The 20,627-nt window shown below is 44.1% G+C and overlaps 1 protein-coding gene across 11 annotated transcripts in view; it reads right to left on the reverse strand.

Moving 5' to 3' along the window:
• Positions 1-20,627, reverse strand: part of LOC140191133 (nuclear factor 1 X-type-like) — a 425,546-nt gene that overhangs the window by 42,043 nt on the left and 362,876 nt on the right. For 9 of the 11 annotated variants that reach the window (XM_072248245.1, XM_072248246.1, XM_072248247.1 and 6 more), the window contains one exon: positions 3,909-4,056. The exons of the other annotated variants lie outside the window; for them this stretch is intronic. In XM_072248245.1, the coding sequence (XP_072104346.1) occupies positions 3,909-4,056 (148 nt within the window). The remainder of the gene's footprint in view (positions 1-3,908; positions 4,057-20,627) is intronic. 11 annotated transcript variants of the gene reach the window in all.

The following is a 20,627-nucleotide window of genomic DNA, read 5'->3' on the forward strand; positions in this document are numbered from 1 at the left end:
ACTTGTGTCGTAAATGCACCTGATGCCGAATATCAATCTTCTGGACAATATTTTATTACTTATTAATTTATTTGTGGTAATATTATTTTACATGTTGTGTGTGAGTTATATGTACTGTGTTGTGCACCTTGGCACAATGTCGTTTTGTTTTTAGGTATACATGTATACAGTTGGATGACAGTAAACCCCAAACAGTAGCCAGGAAGTGGGTTATAAGTTACAGCAGGCAGCAGCAAATAGAAAAGTCCTGTAATAAGCACAATATTATGGGAGTAATGGGGAATTTCAAATGCTGGTAGATTGGAAAATATGGTTGGTGCTGGATCCCAAGAGAGGGAGTTTGCAGAATGCCTATGTGCATGATGGGCTTTTAGGAACAGCTTGTGGCTGAGACCACGGGGGTGGGCGGCGGGGAGAGGGTGGTGGGGGAACAGCAGTTCTGGATTGGGTTGTAGAAAAGAAACTATAGCCCAATTAGCCTAACTTCAGTGGTTGGGAAGATGTTGGAGTCTGTTATTAAGGATGAGATTTCAGGGTAGTTGGAGGCACATGGTAAAGTAGACTAAAGTTAGCAATGGTTTCCTTAAGGGGAAATCTTGTCTGATAAACCTTTTGGAATTCTTTGAGGAAATAACAGACAGAATTAGACAAAGGAGAATCGGTAGATGTAGAATATTTGGATTTTCAGAAAGCCTATGACAAGGTGCCACACATGAGACTGCTTAACAAGACAACAGCCCATGTATTACAGGAAGGATACTAGAATGGACACGAGATTAGTTGACTGGCAGGAGGCAAAGGGTGTGGATAAAGGGGGCCTATTCTGGTTGGCTGCCAGCAACTAGTGGTGTTCCGCAGGGGTTGGTATTGGGATGGATCCTTTTCACGTTATATGTCAACGAATTGGATGATGGAATTGATGGCTTTGTGACCATGTTTGCAGATTATACAGCTAGGTGGAGGAGCAGGTAGTATTAAGGGAGTAAAGTGTCTGCAGAAGGACTTAGACAGATTGGGAGAATAGGCAAAGAAAAGGCAGAAGGAATATCATATAGGTAACATATGGTAGAAGGAATAAAAGTGTAGACAATTTTCTAAGTGGGGAGAAAACTCAAAACCCAAAGGTACAAAGGGAATTGTGAATCCTTCTGCAGGATTCCTTAAAGGTTAGCTCGCAGATTGAGTTGGCGGTAAGGAAGGCAAATGCAATGTTAGCGGTCATTTTGAGAGGATTAGAATATAAGAGCAAGGATGCAATGCTGATAACTTATGAGGCATTGGTTAGACCGAACTTGGAGTACTGTGAGCAGTTTTGGGCCCTTATCTAAGAAGTAATATGCTGGCATTAGAGGAAGTCCAGAGGAAGTTCACAAGAATCATTCCGGGAATGAAAGAATTAATGTATGAGGAAAGTTTGATAGCTCTGAGACTGTACTCACTGGAGTTTTTAGAAGAATGAGGGGGCATCTCATTGAAACCTATTGAATTTTGAAAGGTCTAGATAGAGTAGATGTGGAGAAGATGTTTCCTATAGTGGGCGAGTGTATGACCAGAGGGCACAGCTTCAGAATAGAGGGTTGTCCATTTAGAAGAGTGATGAGGAGGGATTTCTTGAGCCAGAGTGCAATGGATCTTTGGAATTCATTTCCACGAACGACTGTGGAGGCCAGTTCATTCAGTATATTTGATGTGAAGATTGATAGGTTCTTGTTTATTCAGTACATCAAAGTTTACAGGGGAAAGCAGGAGAATGTGGTTGAGAGAGATAATAAATCCTGGCCATGATGGAATGGAGGGGCAGACTCGATGGGTGAGTGGCCTAATTCTGTTCCTATGTCTTACAGTCTAACTTCAACCTAAGCTTAAACTAGGTAGATGCTGGGACCTTCTGCATCCCACCTCTTGAGAGCCAGTTGCCTCCAGAGTCCATATCTGCCTCATCGTACAGATGCAGAAGCAAGGTACGGCAAGGGCAGCACGGTGTTGTATTGGTGAGCGCATCAGTTCAGTTCCTACCGCTGTCTGTAAGGACTTTGTACATTCTTCCTGTGAGCACTTGGGCTTCCCCCATGCACTCCAGCTTCCTTTCACATTTCAAAGATGTACAGGTTAGGGTTAGTGAACTGGTGACACGCTGCGGTATATTGGCACTGGAAACGCGGCCACACTTGCTGGCTGACCCCAGCACATCCTCAAACTGTGTTGGTCATTGACTCAAACAACACATTTCATTGTATGTTTTGATGTACAGGTGAGAAATAAAGCTAATCTTTATATTGGGGAAAAGAATGAGAGGGTGGCAAATGAGAGCGCGGGCTGGACCAAGAACAATCTAATGTGTTAAGATGGAAAGATACTAAAAAAAATCGTGGAAATGGGACAAATTGGATACATCTTTAAAAGAAATGAATCATCTCTCTTGGCATTTGCCCACTTTAACCCAATGAATCACGGGCACCATGGTAGCATGGTGGTTAGCACAATGCTATTACAGCTCTGGCAGCTCAGAGCTCAGAGTTCAATTCCAGCACTGCCTCTAGGGAGTTTGTACATTCTCCTTGTGACTTTGTGTGTTTCCTCTGGGTGCTCCGATTTCCTCCCACAGCCCAAAAACGTACTTGTTAATAGGTTAATTGTTCATTGCAGATTGTCCTACAATTAGGTGGGCTGTTGGATAGTGGGGCTCATTTGGCCGGAACGCCCTGTCCATGCTGTATCTCTAAATAAATAAATAAGGGAGCTGTAAACATCTCTGGCTGTTCTAGACTCTCTCACCTTTGGAAACATCCTCACCATATCCACTCTGTCCAGGCCTGTCAGTATTTAAAAATAAATATAAATTTGCCTCGTTCAACTACTATTTATAGAAGACTCTTCCAAGCAGTCACTTTCCTAAAATATAAAGGATAATCAAAATAACTGCAGATGCCGGAAAACTGAGATAAAATGGAAAATACTGGGAAACATTCAATGTGTCAGTCAGCACCTGTGGAGAGAGAAACAGATTTGCTGTTACAGGTTGCCGAGCCTTTGCTATTTCTGAAGAAGGGTATTTTACCTGAACAACTGTTCATTTCCCCACAGATGCTGCCTGACCAGCTGAGTGTTTCTAGCATTTTTGGGTTTCATACTCTGCATGTAGAAGTCTTTTGTAGCTTCTGAACTGACTGGTTCTGAGCATCCAGACTTTAGCCCTAGTTATAAACACTCATACCAACGGACATGGTTTCTCTGCATCTCACCCTTTTCAAACAATTCACTTCACTTTCTAAACCGTAGGCATTACAGTCCTCAGTTTAGGAGAGATACAAGGTGCTGGAATCTGGAGCAACACACAAAACACTGGAAGAACTTGGCAGGTCAAGCAGCATCTGTGGAGGAAACTCAACAGCTGATGTTTTGGGTTGAGATCGCTCATCAGCTCAACTGTCCATTCCCCTGCAAAGATGCTGCCTGACCTGCTCAATTCTGCCAGTAATTTGTGTGTGACTGAAAGCTTAAGAAGAACATTCATCAGGATCTTGGCCCAAAACGTCAACAGTTTATTCCTCTCCATTGATGCCGCCTGACTGACCTGCCATGTTTTGTGTGTTACTCTAAGCCTAAAGGAGTAACACGCGAGACCCTGCATCAGAATCTCAGCCTGAAACGTTGACTGTCCACAGATGCTGCCTAACCCGCGGAGTTCCTCCTGCATTTTGTGTGTGTTGCTCTGGATTTCCAGCATTTGCAGAATCACTTGAAGGGAATGTGTCCCTGATGTGGGACGTGTGCAAGAGAGGCCATGCTATTACAGCAAAACACGCACATGCACAGTAAACACACACACACACACACACACACACACACACACACACACACACACACACACGCATGCACAGCACAGTGGAGGGTCTTGCTTCACTTACAGGGCGACGTGGGTGATGTTGCTCCTCCCTCTGGGGACGCGCTGGTAGATTTTGGATCAGACATTGGTAGGGGGACTGGTCTGGCCATAGGTGGTGGTGGTGGCAGCAGAAATGACCCCGTAACTTTGCCCTGGCTGCCGCCATTTGGCTGTGAATGTGGAAGAGAAAAAAGCAGAGAAAGAACGAGTACACACAGTTTAATAAGCAGAAGGCGTGGGAGCCCAGTTGCACATCTCACCATCCTCTTCCACCAATGACATCCAATTTCAAGTGTTGACCCCTCTCTTCCCTCCCTCACCTCCAAACACAATCTTTTCTCCTCCCATTAGTAGAAAGGGGGAGAGATATTTTCACCTGATTTTTATCTGCGCAGGGTTTTGACCCGAAACATTGACAATACCCCTTGCCCACACAGATGCAGTCTAACCTACAGGAAAGATATCAATGAGATTGAAAGAAGGAATATAGAGAAAATTTACAAGGACATTGCCAAGTCGTGAGGGAGGAAAGATTAAGTAGGTTAGGAGCTTATTCTCTTGGAGGGGATTTGAAAGACTTATACAAAATTATGAGGTGTCGATAGGGTAAATGCAAGCAGGCATTTTCCACTGAGGTTGAGTGAGACTAGATCAAGAGATCTTGGGTTAAGGGTGAAATATTAAATAATCAAGGGGAACCTGAGTGGGTGGTGAGAGTGTAGAATGATCTGCCAGAGGAAGTGGTGGATCTGGGTTTGATTGGATACGCACATGGATGGGAGAGATATGGAGGATGATGGTCTAGGTACAGGTCGATGGGACTAGTTCACATGGACTAGACAGGCCAAACAACCTGTTTCAGTGCTGCAGTGTTCTATCATTCTATGAGTCCAGATGCTGCTTGGTCTACTGTGTTTCTCTAACATAATACATTCCTTTACCTTGGACTTTAGAGGATATTCCAACATCCTGAAGGATACCATCCTCTGAGGAATAGTGATTTTCCCTTACAGTTCAAACCTCTGTCCGTGACTAATTGGGGACAAGCATACCAGCATCTCGTAAAACACCCACTGGCGTCAACAGACGTTGGCTCTCCAGCTGCCTTCACACAACATGCCTTACAAAGTTCCCTTGAACTGAGAGCCATTGACTTTCTTACTGAAACAGATCATAAACACGAGAGATTCTGCAGGTGCTGGAAATATTGAGCAACAGACACAAAATGCTGGAGTAACTCAGCAGGTCAGGAAGCATCTGTGGAGAGGAGTGCAGAAGCAGATAATCATTCCTTCAGCAGCAACATTAAGTCAGATGAACATTGCACGACCTTCTCCTGATACATCGACATATCTCCTCTGGAATCTGAGTGCTCTGTTGCATGTTCCTAATGTTAGCCATAAGACTATAAGATAAGGGAGCAGAATTAGACTATTTGAGCCGCTGGGTCTTCTCCACCATTTGATCATGGATGATTTATTTTCCCCCTGAACCCCATTCTCCTGTCTTCTCTTCATAATCTTTGATGCCCTTAGTAATTAAGAACGAATCAACCTTCCCTTTAAATATATCTAATGACTTGGCCACCACAGCCCTCTGTGGCAATGAATTCTACGGATTCATGACCATCTGAAGAAATTCTTCCATACCTCTCTTCTACAGGGACCACCTCCCATTCTGAGGTTATGCTCTCTGGTCCTAAACTCTCCCACTATTGGAAACATCCTCTGCATGTACACTCTGTCTTGGATTTTCAATATTCAGGGGGTTTTCAATATTCAGTGAGCACAGGCACAGTGCCATCAATCGCTCCTCACACATTAACATAAACACGAGGGATTTTGTAGCTGCTGAGAATCCAAAATGTCAGAGGAACTCAGCAGGTCAGCCAGCATCTATGGAAGAATAAACAGTGGACATTTTGGACTGAAACCCAAGGGTCTCAGATTGAAATGTAGAATAAACAATTGACAGTTCAGGCCAAGATCCTTCAACAGGACAGTGCTTATGAAGAGTGTTGGCCCAAAACATCAACTTTTTATTCCCCTCTATAGATGCTGCCTGACCTGCTGAGTTTCTTCACATTTTGAGTGTGTTGCTCAAGATTTTCAGCACCAGCAGAATCTCTTGTGTTACACGGTAAAATCTCAGTAAAGGCCAGGGTGCCTTTGGGCCCAAAGGAAGCTAAAGAAAAGTAATTGACCAAACATCCCACTCTTTTGTTACCAAGTGAGTTCCACTGTGTGTTGAGTTTCTGATTGTAGCGACTTCCCACCTTCTCCTGTCTGGACTCGCACCCCACAAGCTGTCAAGAACTGTGGACAGCACAGCTGACAATGGAAACGAGGGTTGGCTCTAACATTACTGCAGGCTGCTCCATCCAGTCTCAAGAGGAGGAATGGGAACAAGTGATGTAAGCCAACCCTCTCCCATCACCAAGAAACCATTGCAAATAGTAATTGGAAACATGAAAGGTCTTGGCCCAAAATGTCAATTGTTTATTTCCCTCCATTGGCAACCCATGTAGGGTGGCACATAGCACTTTACAGTGCCGGCAATTGGGGTTCAATTCCCAGCACTGTCTGTAAGGAGTTTCTACATTCTCCCTGACTGCCTGGGCTTCCTCTGGGAGCTCCAGTTTCCTCTCATTTTTCAAAGATGTATGGATTAGAGTCAGTAAATTGTGGGCATGCTAGGTTGGTGCCAGAAGCTTGGCGACACTTGTGGGCTGCCCCCAGCACATCTTCGGACCAACACCTCCTTGGTCTGATGCAAAGGATGCATTTCACTGTATGTTTTGATGTTTCAATGTAATATGAGGCAAATAAAGCTAATCTTCAGATTCTGCCTGACCTGTTGTATTTCTCCAGTGTTTTGTGTATTTTGCAAATAGTGATCTAGTATCTCCACAGAAGTGTTTTAAGGACTGCTACTGGTTTCTGATATCATCTGACTGCCTCAATATAAGGATCACCAGCTCACGTCCAGAGCGCAAGAAGACTGCTGGTTCCCCACGTGCTCCAATGTAACACAGCTGCAGGAGTGTGTCTGACGGGTTGTGATGCTGTGTTCACACATCAGCACCTGCTGGCAACATTCACTTTATTTTTTTCATTTATTCAGAAGTACAGCACAGACACAGGCCCTTCTGGCCCAACAAGCAATGTAACCAATTAACACACACTGCCCTACTCCCGCAATGATGCCACACTCAGGGTGGAGGAGCAACACCGTACACTCCGTCTGGGTAACCTCCAACCTGATGGCATGAGCATCGATTTCTTGAACTTCTGGTAATTGCCTCCCCCTTCACCACTCCTCCAATCCTAGTTCTTTCTCTCACATTATCTCCTTACCTGCCCATCTCCTCTCTCTGGTCCTCCTCCCCCTTCCTTTTCTTCCATTGTCTTCCACCCTCTCTTATCAGATTACCACTTTACCAGCCCTTTACCTCTTTCACCAATCTACTTTCCAGCTCTTTATTTCACCCCCCCCTCCCAGCTTCACCTATCACCTACCACCTTGTATCTCTACCTCCCCTCCCCCCACCTTCTTGCTCTGACTTCTCATCTTTCCTTCCAGTTCTGATGAAGAGTCTCGGCCCAAACTGTCAACAGTTTACCCTTTTCCGTAGATGCTCACTGACCTGCTGACACCATGAAGGATTACACTAACCACTCCACTACCATGCTACCCTCATCTGGCGAGTACTTGTGATCTTTGTCAGTGTCAAACTTTGTGAAGGATATCACAAACCATCCAATATTGCTTAATTGCAATATTAAAGATATTAAAGGACATTAGCTTTATTTCGCACAGGTACCTCAAAACATCATTGTTTGTGTCAATGACCAACACAGTCTGAGGATGTGCAAGGGACAGTCTGCAAGTTTTACCATGATTTCATCCTCATCTTATTAACCCTAAGCCATATGTCTTTGGAGTGTAGGAGGAAACCAGAGCAACCCAAGGAAACCCACACGGTCCATGAAGTATGTACAACCTCCTTACAGACAGTGGCAGGAATTGAACGCCGATCATTGTGACTATAATTATGTTACTCTAACCACTATGCTACTGTGCTGCCCCATATCTTGATGTTGGTGGAGACCTAACTACAGACGATTTTGACCATGAAGAACTGAAAGAGTCTCAGAATGGAGGGTTAGACAGAGGAGTGATGGGGCATAAAATATCTCTCTGTGCTGGGGAGAGAACGGGTTACAATGCTGGCCTCTGTGGACTAGGACATGAATGGTGTTGTTGCTTGCTCTGACTGACTTGTGGTTGACAGGAAGTTTATGTTTCAGCCACTTCCTGTGCTTGGGTGGGAAATAAATCCACGTCACAGTGGGGTTATTTATATTTTTTTTTATAATTTTTCACATTTTATTCTGCAGAAGGGGTGCGTTTACGAGATTCGCTGCACTCCATTAATCTTTTGCCATGACACACAGACTAAAGGGGAGCAGTTTATTGCTTTTATCTGCAGTGTTTATCAAGCAAAGACTTTGGCGACACCTTGGCTGCTCTGAGCTCTTGCGTGAGACATTGTGGGAGACTCCCTGGCTGAAGAGCCATTCGACAGCCCATGGATAAATATCCGAAGGAGTGTCAAAGAATCATAGAGAACTACAGCACAGTACAGGCTTTTGGCCCATCTTCTCCGTGCTGAATCATTACTCTGCCTAGTCCCATCAGCACAAACCTGGGCCATAGCCCTCCCATCCACATACTTATCCAAACTTCTCTTAGAGTTAAAATTAAACTTGCATCCATCACTTTGCCAGCAATCGCTCACCAGTCTCTGAGTGAAGAAATTCCCCCTCATGTTTTCCTTAAACATCCTTAACCTATGACCAAGTTCTAGATTCACCCAACCTCAATGGAAAAAGCCTGCTTGCATTTACCCTATCTAAACCATGCATAATTTTACATGCCTCTATCACGTCTCCCCTCATTCTCCTATGCTCCAGGGAATAAAGTCCAAACCTGTTCAACTTTTCCTTATAACTCAGCTCCTCAAGTCCCGGCAAAATCTTGTAAACTTTCTCTGTACTCTTTCAATCTTATTTATATCTGTCCTGTAGGTAGGTGACCAGAACTGCTGCAATACTCCAAATTAATCCTTACCAACGTCTTCAACATAATGTCTCAACTTCTGTACTCAATACTTTGACCTATGTAGGCCAAATATGCCAGAAGTTTTAAGAGGGGTTTACTTAAAACTTTTCTGACACTGGGAATTAATGCTGCAGCTCAGGGGTAGTGAGTGTAAGCTAGGGGGAATTGCCTTATGGTCACGAGAAGCTTCTTGCATACAGGCATGGCTTGGCTGGCTTGGTGGTACAGTGGCCACCACCATGACCTTACAGCTCCAGGGGATCCTGGTTCGATCTGACCTTGGGTGCTGTCCATGTGGAGTTTGCATGTTCTTCCTGTGACCACAAGGGTTTCTCCAGGCGCATTACATTCAAAATACATGCAGGTGGGAGGGATAATTGGCCCCTGTTAATTTCTCCTAGCAGCTAAAGAATCAATGGGGAGTTGATAGACATGCTTGAGACAGAGTTGGCAGGTCACAAGGTTTTGGGAGAGGGACACAGAAAAGTTCTACCAGGAGCTGGAATGAGGCAAGTAATTTTCTTCTTTTTGGTAAAAAGTGGGATTTTGAAACAGGCCAATCAGTCCCTTATGCCTGCAAACCTCAGCACCACTTCCCGTACTGACTCCAAGGCATAAAAATTGTTTCTATTTACTGGCATTTAGCAAATGCCAAAACATCATCCAATACTGACTATCAGGAGGAAAGCAAGTCATCATTATCACCTGTCTGCTTCGTACTAGCTGGTGAATTTTACCATCTGTTATCTCCATGAGTAATTATAACCTACAAGCCACAGGAAATCAGAATGAAGGGCTGGTCGCCAGCTATCATCAGAAGATCAGGGACAAAGTTCTATCAGACTTTCAGCTCCATTTCTCTTGAGTCTATCTGTTATCCAAAATCCACCACCTTGATCTTAACTCAGTGAGTGAGTAATCACACCAAGAAATACTGATAAATACAAGAGATTCTGCCGACGCAGAAAATTCAGAGCAGCACACACAGAATGCTGGAGGAACTTAGCAGGTCAGGCAGCATCGATGGAGGGGAATAAAACAATTGATGATTCGGGCCAAGACCCTTCATCAGGACTGGAAGGAAAGGGGGCAAAAGCCAGATTGAGAAGGTGGGGCAAGTGGGAGGAGTAAAGCTGGCCGTGGTAGGTGAGAGGAAAGGTGGTTGGGTGGGGGAGGGGATGAAGCCAGAAGCTGGGAGGTGATGAGTGGAAGAGGTAAGGGACTGAAGAGGGAATCTGATAGGAGAGGACAATGGCCCATGGAAGAAAGGGAAGGAGGAGGAGCACCAGAGGCAGGTGACAGGCAGGTGAGGAGAAGAGAAGAGGTAAGAGGGGCACCAGAATAGGGAATGGAAAATGAGGGAAGGGAGAAGGGCAGAAATAATCAGAAATTGGAGAAATTGATGTTCATGCTGTCAGGCTGCAAGCCCTTTATCTCTCCCACCTATCTCCTCCAAGCTTCTCACCTCAACACCCTCCTCCCCCTCCTCCCCCATCCACTCATGTACCCACTCTCCTGGTCTCACCCATCTCCAGCTAGCTTGTACTCCTTCCCTCCCCTCTCCTGCTGATCCTGGATTTTTCCTCCTTCCTTCCTAGTCTCGATGAAAGGACTTGGCACAGAGTATCAACAGTTTATTTCTCTCCAAAGATGCAGCCTGACCTGCTGAGTTCCTTCAGTATTTTGTGTGTGTTGCAACCAATATTGATAAATCAATATTGATAAAACTCACGTTAAGAATAGACCCCCCCCCCCCCCCCCACCGTCCAGCATCTCCTATGCTCCTCTCAGTGAGTTACTTTGTGTCAGGTTGGGTGCCGGCTGGATGCAGTTCAGATGAGGGATTTCTCTACCTGCTTTTATTTTGGGGTTTGTAATAATGGGAGTGTTATGAATCATTAGATGGCTGAACCATTTATAGATGACTAGAGTGTATTAGAGCAGGGTTGGAAGTTTCCAGTGGAGATCTTTGAGGCCTCCACCTCTCACTCGGTTTTGGCCACATTAGATTGGTATTAGGATTGGTTTATTGTTGTCACATGTACCAAGATACAATGTAAAGCTTGTTTTGCAGGATCATTACACAAAGATTTAAGCTGGAATAAGGCAAAACCATGACAATGTAGAAGCTACCAAAGAAGTGCAGTGCAGGTAAATGACAAAGTGCGAGATCACAACAAGGTAGGCTGTGAGGCCGAGAGTCCACGTCATTGTACAAAAAGTCCCCTCCTTTACTCCTTGTATACCCATGACTGTGTTGCCACCCACAGCTCTAATCTGATAATTAAATTTGCCAGCGACACTACATTGATTGGCCTCATCTCAAACAATAACAAAATGGCCTACATGGAAGTAGTCATCTGTCTGACACAGTGGTGTCAAGAAAACAACTTCTCCCTCAAAGTCGCAAAACCAAAGGAGCTGGTTGTGGATTGCAGGAGGCATGGAGACAGGCTAACCCCTATTGACATCAATGGATCTGGGGATGAGAGGGTAAACAGCTTTAAGTTCCCCAGCATCCACATCACCGAGGACTTCACATGATCCGTACACACCAACTTTGTGGTAAAAAAAGGCACAACAGTGCCTCTTTCACCTCAGATGGTTGAGGAAGTTTGATATGGGCTCCCAAATCCTAAAGACTTTCTACAGGGGCACAACTGAGAGCATCCTAACTGGCTGCATCACTGCCTGGTATGGGAACTGTACCTCCCTGAATTGCAGGATTCTGCAGAGAGTGGTGCGGACAGCCCAGCGTATCTGTAGGTGTGAACTTCCTGTGATTCAGGACATTTACAAAGACAGGTGTGAAAAAAGGGCCCCTAGGATCTTTGGGGACCCGAATCACCCCAACCACAATCTATTCCAGCTGCTACCATCCGGGAAATGATATCACAGCATTAAAGCCGGGACTAACAGGCCATCAGACTGATTAACTCACGCTGATTTGAGTGTATTCTATGTTACATTGACTGTTCTATTTATTATAAATTATAAACTACTATGATTGCACATTGCTCATTTAGATGGAGACGTAATGTGAAGATTTTTACTCCTCATGTATGTGAAGGATGTAAGTAAAAAAGTCATTTCAATTCAATTCAAGAGCATGTGCTTTCAGGCTTTTGTATCTTCTGCCAGTGGGAGGGGAGAGAGGAGAGAATGTCCAGGGTCTTTGATTATGCTGTCTGCTTTACTGAGACAGTCAGAAGTCTAGACAGAGTCCATGGAGGAGATCATGTGTCAAACTCCAGATTTAAATCAAAGTGGGCAAGGTTATGACTCAGGAAAGGCTTGCCTTCCTGTCTGCAGGACCTTAGCTTCTCCCACAACACAGAAGTCAGTAACTCATCGCAAGCAAGTGCATTGACGTCACACTGATTCTGACATACGACCTCAAGGTGATGGTAAAGAGAGATTAAAGTTCAAAGCATGATAGGTCTCGGCCATGTTGACAATAAACCAGTCACTTTCTTTAAACATTGCACATGTATTTTCATTATTTACAATATAAATTCTAATCTCTCATTTACAATGGAAATCACCTATGTAAACATGTCATTGTGGTTATTTATGCTTTTTATCCTTCAGCTGGGTTTAGGGCAAAATTATAAGGTGAATATTGTAGATTATAACAGTAAAAATGCTGTATAATCTGAACATTTTATGAGGGAACTGTCTCTACTATGAGAGAGTCAGTAGCCAAATATCTAAGATAATTGGCAAGACAGGCAATGAGGAAATAAAGAGATGCTTTGTTTTTGTTCAGTGTGGCATGATCTAGATTGCATTGCTTGAAAGTGACGTGAAAGCAAACTTAGTGGTGTCTTCTTAAAAATTAGCTTGGTGCTTGCAAGGTTATAGAAAAGTCTGGCCAGTACAGATTCTGAAGTGCTGAATGGTCTATCGCTGTAGAGGTACTATCCAATAAGAAATGCCAGTGGCCCATTTTGAGCTGGGCACTTTCCTGATATGAGGTTGTCATCAGGAATCAGGTCGGGAATCACTGGTCAATAACTCCCACCATTCCTGTAGGAAAGCCAGTTGTAAATCTCATTTATTCTCCAATGCACTCAGAGCTGAGATCTCCCTGCTCAGTTACGAGTTGTACTTTGAGCAATGCAGAGACTGAACAGGGTCAAACCAAGTTAGGAAACAACCATGTGGGTGAGAGTCACATCGCTAAGCGAAGAGAACCCAATCATCTCCAGTAAACTACTTGATGCCTCTTAACTGGGGCTCCTAAACGCTTGTGTTTATTGTTAGTTATATTTTCTGTAAACCGTTAATTCTTGATTATGTTTCACTGCTGAATAGATAATTATAGGGCACACACAATAATAATTAACAATTTTGATCTGAAGTTTGTAAAAAAATTCTCAGCAAAGTGCAGTGCCTCAGAAATCTGCCTGTTAAGCAGGAGACATTTCCTTCTGCATCTGTTGCCATTCTTAGAGGGTGTTTTGCTATTAATAATGGGTCTGGCACATTGTTGTCAAACAGAGCTAATTGTCTGGTGATTTGCTAATTAATTTATTGTTGGAACTAAGGTCCCAATCACATGGGGGGTTTTACTCTATTTTAACTGAAATGAGAACTTATTGAAATGCAAGTGTCCGGCTATAGAAATTACTCACATCTCTCCCACCACTAGACACCATCATCCGCCCCACCACCGGCACTGTCCAGGAACCTCAGATTATGCTGTAAAGTCCTTAGTTCCACTTTCATAAGAATTAGGAGCAGGAGTAAACCATCTGGCCCACTGACTCTGCTCCGCCATTCAATTAAGTTCGTGGTTGATCTGTCTGTGGATTCAACTCCACCTACCTGCATTTCCCCATAAAATTTAAACCCCTACTGTGCAAAAACCTACCTAAATGTGTCTTAAATATATTTATTGATGCGACCTCTACTGCTTCAATAGGCAGAAAATGCCACAAAACTCTCTGGGAAAAGCAGTTCCCCCTCATCTCCATCCTAAATCTGCTTCCCAAAATCTTGAGACAATGTCCCCTAGTTCAAGTCTTGCCTACCAATGGAAATAAATTTCCTGCCTCTGTCTTACCTATCCCTTTCCGAGTTTTATATGTTTCTATAAGATCCCCTCTCATTCTTCTGAATTCTATAATGTTTTCCCAGGTGACTCAATCTCCCTTCATCTCGGGAATCAACCTGCTGAACCTCCTCTGCACCACCTCTAAAGCCTTCCAAATATTTCCAGGTCTTTTGTCAATCTTATGTCAGAAAGTGTCACCAAGTTTTTGGAGACAAGTATGTCATCATAGAATCCAGTGAGTTTCTACACATGTGCCACGGAGAGCATTCTAACTGGGTGCAACATGACCTGGCATGGAGGGAACCACTGCGCAGGATCGGAAAAAGTTGCAGAGGATTATAAACTCAGCCAGCTGCATCATGGGTACTAGCCTCTCCACCATCGAAGACAAATCCTGAAGGCGATGCCTCAAAAAGATGGCATCTATCATGCAGGATCCCCTCCATCCACTATTACCATCAGAGAAGAGGAACAAGAGCCCAAAGACATACACTCAATGTTTTAGTAACAGCTTCTTCTCCTCCACCATCAGATTTATGCACAGTCAGTGAACCCATGAATACTACTTCACTACTTTTGATCTTTTTTTCACTACTCATTAGATTTTTTACACTTTTTTTTGTAATTTATAGTACATTTTATGTATTACACTGTTCTGCTGCCACAAAACAACAAATCGCATGACATATGTTTATGACAATAAACTTTATTCTGATTGACTTGCCCAGACTATATTTTCTCTCTTCAATTATACTACACATTCTCCCCCATTCCTCCCATCCACTTGAACTTTCTCCTAGTCACCTCTTTCTATCCATCTGCAAGGTGTATTGCTTCAGGAGGTCTGAGAGGGTGCCTGCCCCCTGTCCATTCACAGGCAAAGTCCTCCCTACCACTGAGCACATCTAGAAAGTGCGCTGCCACGAGAAAGCAGCGTCCATCGGGGAAGTCCACCCACAAAGCCGTGATCTCTTCTCATTGCTGCCTTCAGGAAGGAGGTACAGGAGTTTAGGTCCCACCCCACCGGGCTCAGGAACAGTTAATAGCTTGCAGCCATCAGGCTGCTGAACCAGTGTGGACATCTTCACTCACCACAAGGGTGATTATTGAACCCAGCCTTTGGACTCACTTTCAAGACCCTACAACTCATGTTCTCAGTTTTTTCAAAAATTTATTTATTTATTTATTATTTATTTGTTTATTTGTTTGTTTGTTTGTTCCTTTTGAATTTTCACAATCTATCAGTTTTTGCCTGTGTGTAGTTTTTCATGGATTCTGTTGTACTTCTTTGTTCTACTGTGAATGCCTGCAAGAAAATGAATCTCAGCGTAGTATTTGGTGACATATACGACTTTGATAATAAAACTAACTTTGAACTTTGATTCCTTTTTCTGTCTTCTACCTGCTGGGAGAAGATGCAGGAGCTTGAAAGGCCGCACGACGAGACTCAAGAACAGTTTCTTCCCCTCTGCCGTCAGACTTTTGAACGCGTCATCTCTCTCTCAATCCTTCCGACTGAGCTGCCAAGTTCTCCGGCTCTTAGCTCCAACTTTTTCAGTTATTCCGTTCTTGTCACTTCACTACTTTAAGTTGCGCTACAATCTTTGTGCTATTCTATTTATTTTGTGCTCACCATTGTATTTATTATTGTACTGATATATTGTTTACTCTGAGAAATTCACACAAGCAAGGAATTTCGTTTTACCCTGATAACAATAACAATAAACTAATCTGCATCTGAGTCGTATCATCACCATCTTTCTCATTAATTGTCCTTTGCACTTTTTATTTATTTTTAGATTAGATTCAGATTTTTACCAGTTCTCTGCGGTCATTTTGGTAGCAATATACATTCCACTTCAAGCCAATGTCAATCAGGCTTTAGATGATCTGAGCAATGGGATCAACATGCACAAAACAGTGCATCCTAACACCTTCACCATCGTTTTGGGGGATTTTAATCAGGCCAGTCTGAAAAAATCACTAAGCAATTACCATCAACAGATCACTTGCAATACCAGAGAAAACAACACACTGGACCATTGCTACACCACCATCAAAAATGCCTACCATGCTATTCCATGCCCTCACTTTGGGAAGTCTGATCACCTGGCTGTATTTCTACTCCCTGAGTATAGGCAGAGACTGAAGACTGCAGCACCAGTTGTGAGGACCAAGAAGGTTTGGACAAGGGAAGCACAGAAGCGCCTACAGGACTGCTTTGAATCGGTGGACTGGACTGTGTGCAAGAATTCATCTTCGAACCTGGCTCCTTCCTTCTTACCCTATCCCTAAGTTATTTATTTATTTAATTATTTTCTCTCTTTCCCTCTCACAATAACTCCTTGCCTGTTCTCCAGCTTCCTCTGGTGCTCCCCTCCCCCTTTCTTTCTTCCAAGGCCTTCCATCCTATGATATTCCCCCTTCTACAGCCTTGTATCCCTTTTGCCAATCAACTTCCCAGCTCTTGGCTTCATCCCTTCCCCTCCTGTCTTCTCTTATCATTTTGGGTCTCCCCCTCCCCCTCCCACTTTCAAATCTCTTACTATCTCCTTTTTCCATTAGTCCCGATGAAGGGTCTGGACCCGAAACATTGACTGTACTTCTTCCTATAGATGCTGCCTGGCCTGCTGCACTCCACCAGCATTTTGTGTGTGTTGCTTGAGTATGCTGCAGTTGTTACTGACTTCATTAAAACCTGTGTGGATGAGTGTGTGCCTACAAAGACTTACTGTACATTCCCAAACCAAAAGCTGTGAATAAAACAGGAGGAACATCGTCTGCTGAAGACTAGATCTGTGGCATTCAAGTCTGGCGACCCAGCCTAAACCTGAAAACAAGTATGATTTGCAGCGAGCTATTTCAAGGTCGAAGGGACAATTTTGAATGAGGCTAAAGGTGACATCAGATGTACAACAACTCTGGCAGAGTTTGCAAGACATTACTTCCTACAAAGCGAAACCCAATAGCATGAATGGCAGTGATGCTTCACTACCAGATGAACTCAATGCCTCCTATGCCCACTTTGAAAGGGAGAATATAACTACAGATGGGAAGATCCCTGCTGCACCTGATGACCCTGTGATCTCTGTCTCAGAGGCTGTCTTTAAAAAGAGTGACCCTCACAAGGTGGAAGCTCCTGATGGAGTACCTGGTAAGGCTCTGAAAACCTGTGCCAACCAACTGGCAGGAGTATTCAAGGATACTTTCAACCTCTCACTGCTATGGGCGGAAGTTCCCACTTGCTTCAAAAAGGCAACAATTATACCAGTGCCTAAGAAGAATAATGTGGGCTGCCTTAATGACTATCACCCGGTAGCACTCACATGTACAGTGATGAAATGTTTTGAGAGTTTGGTCATGACTAGACTGAACTCCTGCCTCAGCAAGGACCTGGACCAATTGCAATTTGCCTATCGCCACAATAGGTCAACGGCAGATGCAATCTCAATGGCTCTGCACACGGCATTCGATCACCTGGACAACACAAACACCTATGTCAGGATGCTGTTCATCGACTATAGCTCAGTATTTAATACCATCATTCCCACAATCCTGATTGAGAAGCCACAGAACCTGGGCCTCTGTACCTCCCTCTGCATTTGGATCCTCGACTTCCGAACTGGAAAACCACAATCTGTGCAGATTGGTGATAACATCTTCTCCTCGCTAACGATCAAAACTGGTGCACCTCAGGGGTGTGTACTTAGCCCACTGCTCTAATATCTATATACCCATGACTGTATGGCTAGGCATAGCTCAAATACCATCTATAAGTTTTCTGATGATACAACCATTGTTGGTAGAATCTCAGGTGGTGATAAGAGACCGTACAGGAGTGAGATATGCCAACTTGTGGAGTGGTGCCACAGCAACAACCTGGCACTCAACGTCAGTAAGATGAAAGAACTGATTGTGGACTTCCGGAAAGGAAAGACAAAGGAACACATACCAATCCTCACAGAGGGATCAGAAATGGAGAGAGTGAGCAGTTTCAAGTTCCTGGGTATCAAGATCGCTGAGGATCTGACCTGGTCCCAAAATATCGATGTAGTCATAAAGAAGGCAAGACAGCGGCTATACTTCATTAGGAGTTTGAAGAGATTTGGCACGTCAACAAATACACTCAAAAACTTCTATAGATGTACCGTAGAGAGCATTCTGACAGACTGCATCACTGTCTGGTATGTGCTACTGCACAGAGCCGAAAGAAGCTGCAGAGGGTTGTAAACTTAGTCAACTCCATCTTGGGTACTAGCCTACAAAATACCCAGGACATTTTCAAGGAGTGGTGTCTCAGAAAGGCAGTGTCCATTATTAAGGATCTCCAGAACCCAGGGCATGCCCTTTTCTCACTGTTATCATCAGGGAGGAGGTACAGAAGCCTGAAGGCACACACTCAGCGATTCAGGAACAGCTTCTTCCCCTCTGCCATCCGATTCCTAAATGGACATTGAACCCTTGGACACTACCTCACTTTTCAATATATTTTATTCCTCTTTTGCACAAGTTTTAATCTATTCAATATATGTATACAGTAACTGATTTATTTATTTTTTGTTATTATTATTTTACTTCATTTTTTTCTTCTATATTATGTACTGCGTCAAACTGCTGCTGCTAAGTTAACAAATTTCACGTCACATGCTGGTGATAATAAATCTGACTCTGAGGTTTATTTATCACATGTACACTGAAACATACAGTGAAATGCATCGTTTGTCAAGGGTGTGCGGGGGTGGGGGGAGGCAGCCTGCAAGTGTCGCCACACATTCTGGTGCCAACATTCTTATATGTAACTTTACCGTACTGATGCCACATAATAACAAATTTCACAACATACGTCAATGATCATAAACCTGATTCTGACTCTGCTTCTGCTCTTGAAGCCCATTCTGTAGTTCCAGGTCAGATTGTCTCCTCTATCGCTTCACCCACCTCCTTCATTGTTATAAAACCCAGTCCTCCCCACTCTATTTAAACACCCTGAAACTCCTTTCTTTCGAGATGTCGGTTGCTGTCAGCCTGATTGTCTTCCTGCGCTCAGGGTGTGAGAAGCCCTGTCAAGATGGGTAATTATTGCCAAGCCCTCATTACCCTTAGGCACTGCTGATCTTCAGAGGTGGACAGGAACCGGGAATGGAGTGTGGCAACTCAGCTCCGGTGTGGGTCCCCTTTGATTCCTGGCTGAGGCAGTCATCCATTGACGAGAGTTGGAGTAAGGTTAGCCAACACTCCTTGAATGAGTGGAGAGAAAATGTCACTGATTTGTATAAACTTACCAGAAGGACTGCCAGAGGAGAGGGTGTTTCTTTTAGCAGGAATGTGGAAGCAGAGACATGGATTGAGGATAAGGGTCTGGGTGAGTAGGACTGGGAGAAAATATTTTTTTTAGTATTTTTTTTCAAAGCTTTGGGCAACTACCCCAGGAGGCTGTGTTTGTTCAAAACTGAGATTCTTAGCCTGGTAGATACAAAGAGGATTAGGATTAGAGTAAAACCTGTGGGTGACTCCCCTTTTAACCCTTCTCTTCTCCTCACCTGGCTATCACCTCACTCTGGTGCCCCTCCTCCTTCACTTTCTCCCATGGTCCACTCACTTCTCCCATCAGGTTCCTTCCTCTCCAGCCCTTTACCTTTCCATCTCCCAGTTTCTCAGTTCATCGCCCCCGCAACACACCCTCCTTCCCTCCCTCATCTTGTTTTACCTATCGCCTGTCAGCTTGTACTTCTTCTCCTCCACCCGCCTTCTTATTCTGGCTTCTTCCCCCTTCCATTCCAGTCCTGACGCAGGGTCTCAGCCCACAATTTCAACTCTTGATTTCCCTCCATGGGTGCTGTCTGACCTGCTGAGTTCCTCCGGCATTTTACGTGTGTTACTCTGGATTTCCAGTATCTGCAGAATCTCTTGTGTTTATGATTCTGATTCTGATTCAGGACAGACGATTGGTGAGAATGTCAAGATATTCTTGTGGTAATGAGATCAACAGTACATCATTGATAAAAGAGCCTCTTACAATAGGAAATAATTAACATTGTTCACAAAATGGCAGCAATAGCAACATTAAGGAGAAATCTGAGAAATTTGAAAGGAGCAATCATTCCATAAAGCATTTCAGCAAGCAAGCCTGTATCAAAGAGTGAGTCTCACTGACACAGAAAGGTCAACATCCCTTCCCTACGTAGCCCCACAATGATAACGAGTTGGTGAAGAGATACTGTGGTACTGTGAAAATAATACTTTCCCCTCTCCCCTCACCACATGCCCCGCCCACACATTAGATTAACTCAAATCCACAGTTCTGGGGAGATAGAAGCCAGCAAAGAGGAAACTGGGGTAAGCCTGTGTCAAGCTAACCCCCTCCCCCTCACACACCCTTCCTGACTGTACAGGGCATGGATGAAGGTGGAGGCAGTTTACCTTGGCAAGGAGTTGGGATGGGGAGCTGGGGCTAAAACAAAGAGAAGGCTGAATGTACAAGACGCAGCCATAGCAGTGACGTGGCCCACTCAGATGGGGACCACATTCCTCTTGTTGTGAGGACTGGTGAAGGACGCC

The sequence above is a fragment of the Mobula birostris genome, chromosome 32 (assembly GCF_030028105.1).
Source record: "Mobula birostris isolate sMobBir1 chromosome 32, sMobBir1.hap1, whole genome shotgun sequence".
NCBI classification, from domain to species: domain Eukaryota; kingdom Metazoa; phylum Chordata; class Chondrichthyes; order Myliobatiformes; family Myliobatidae; genus Mobula; species Mobula birostris.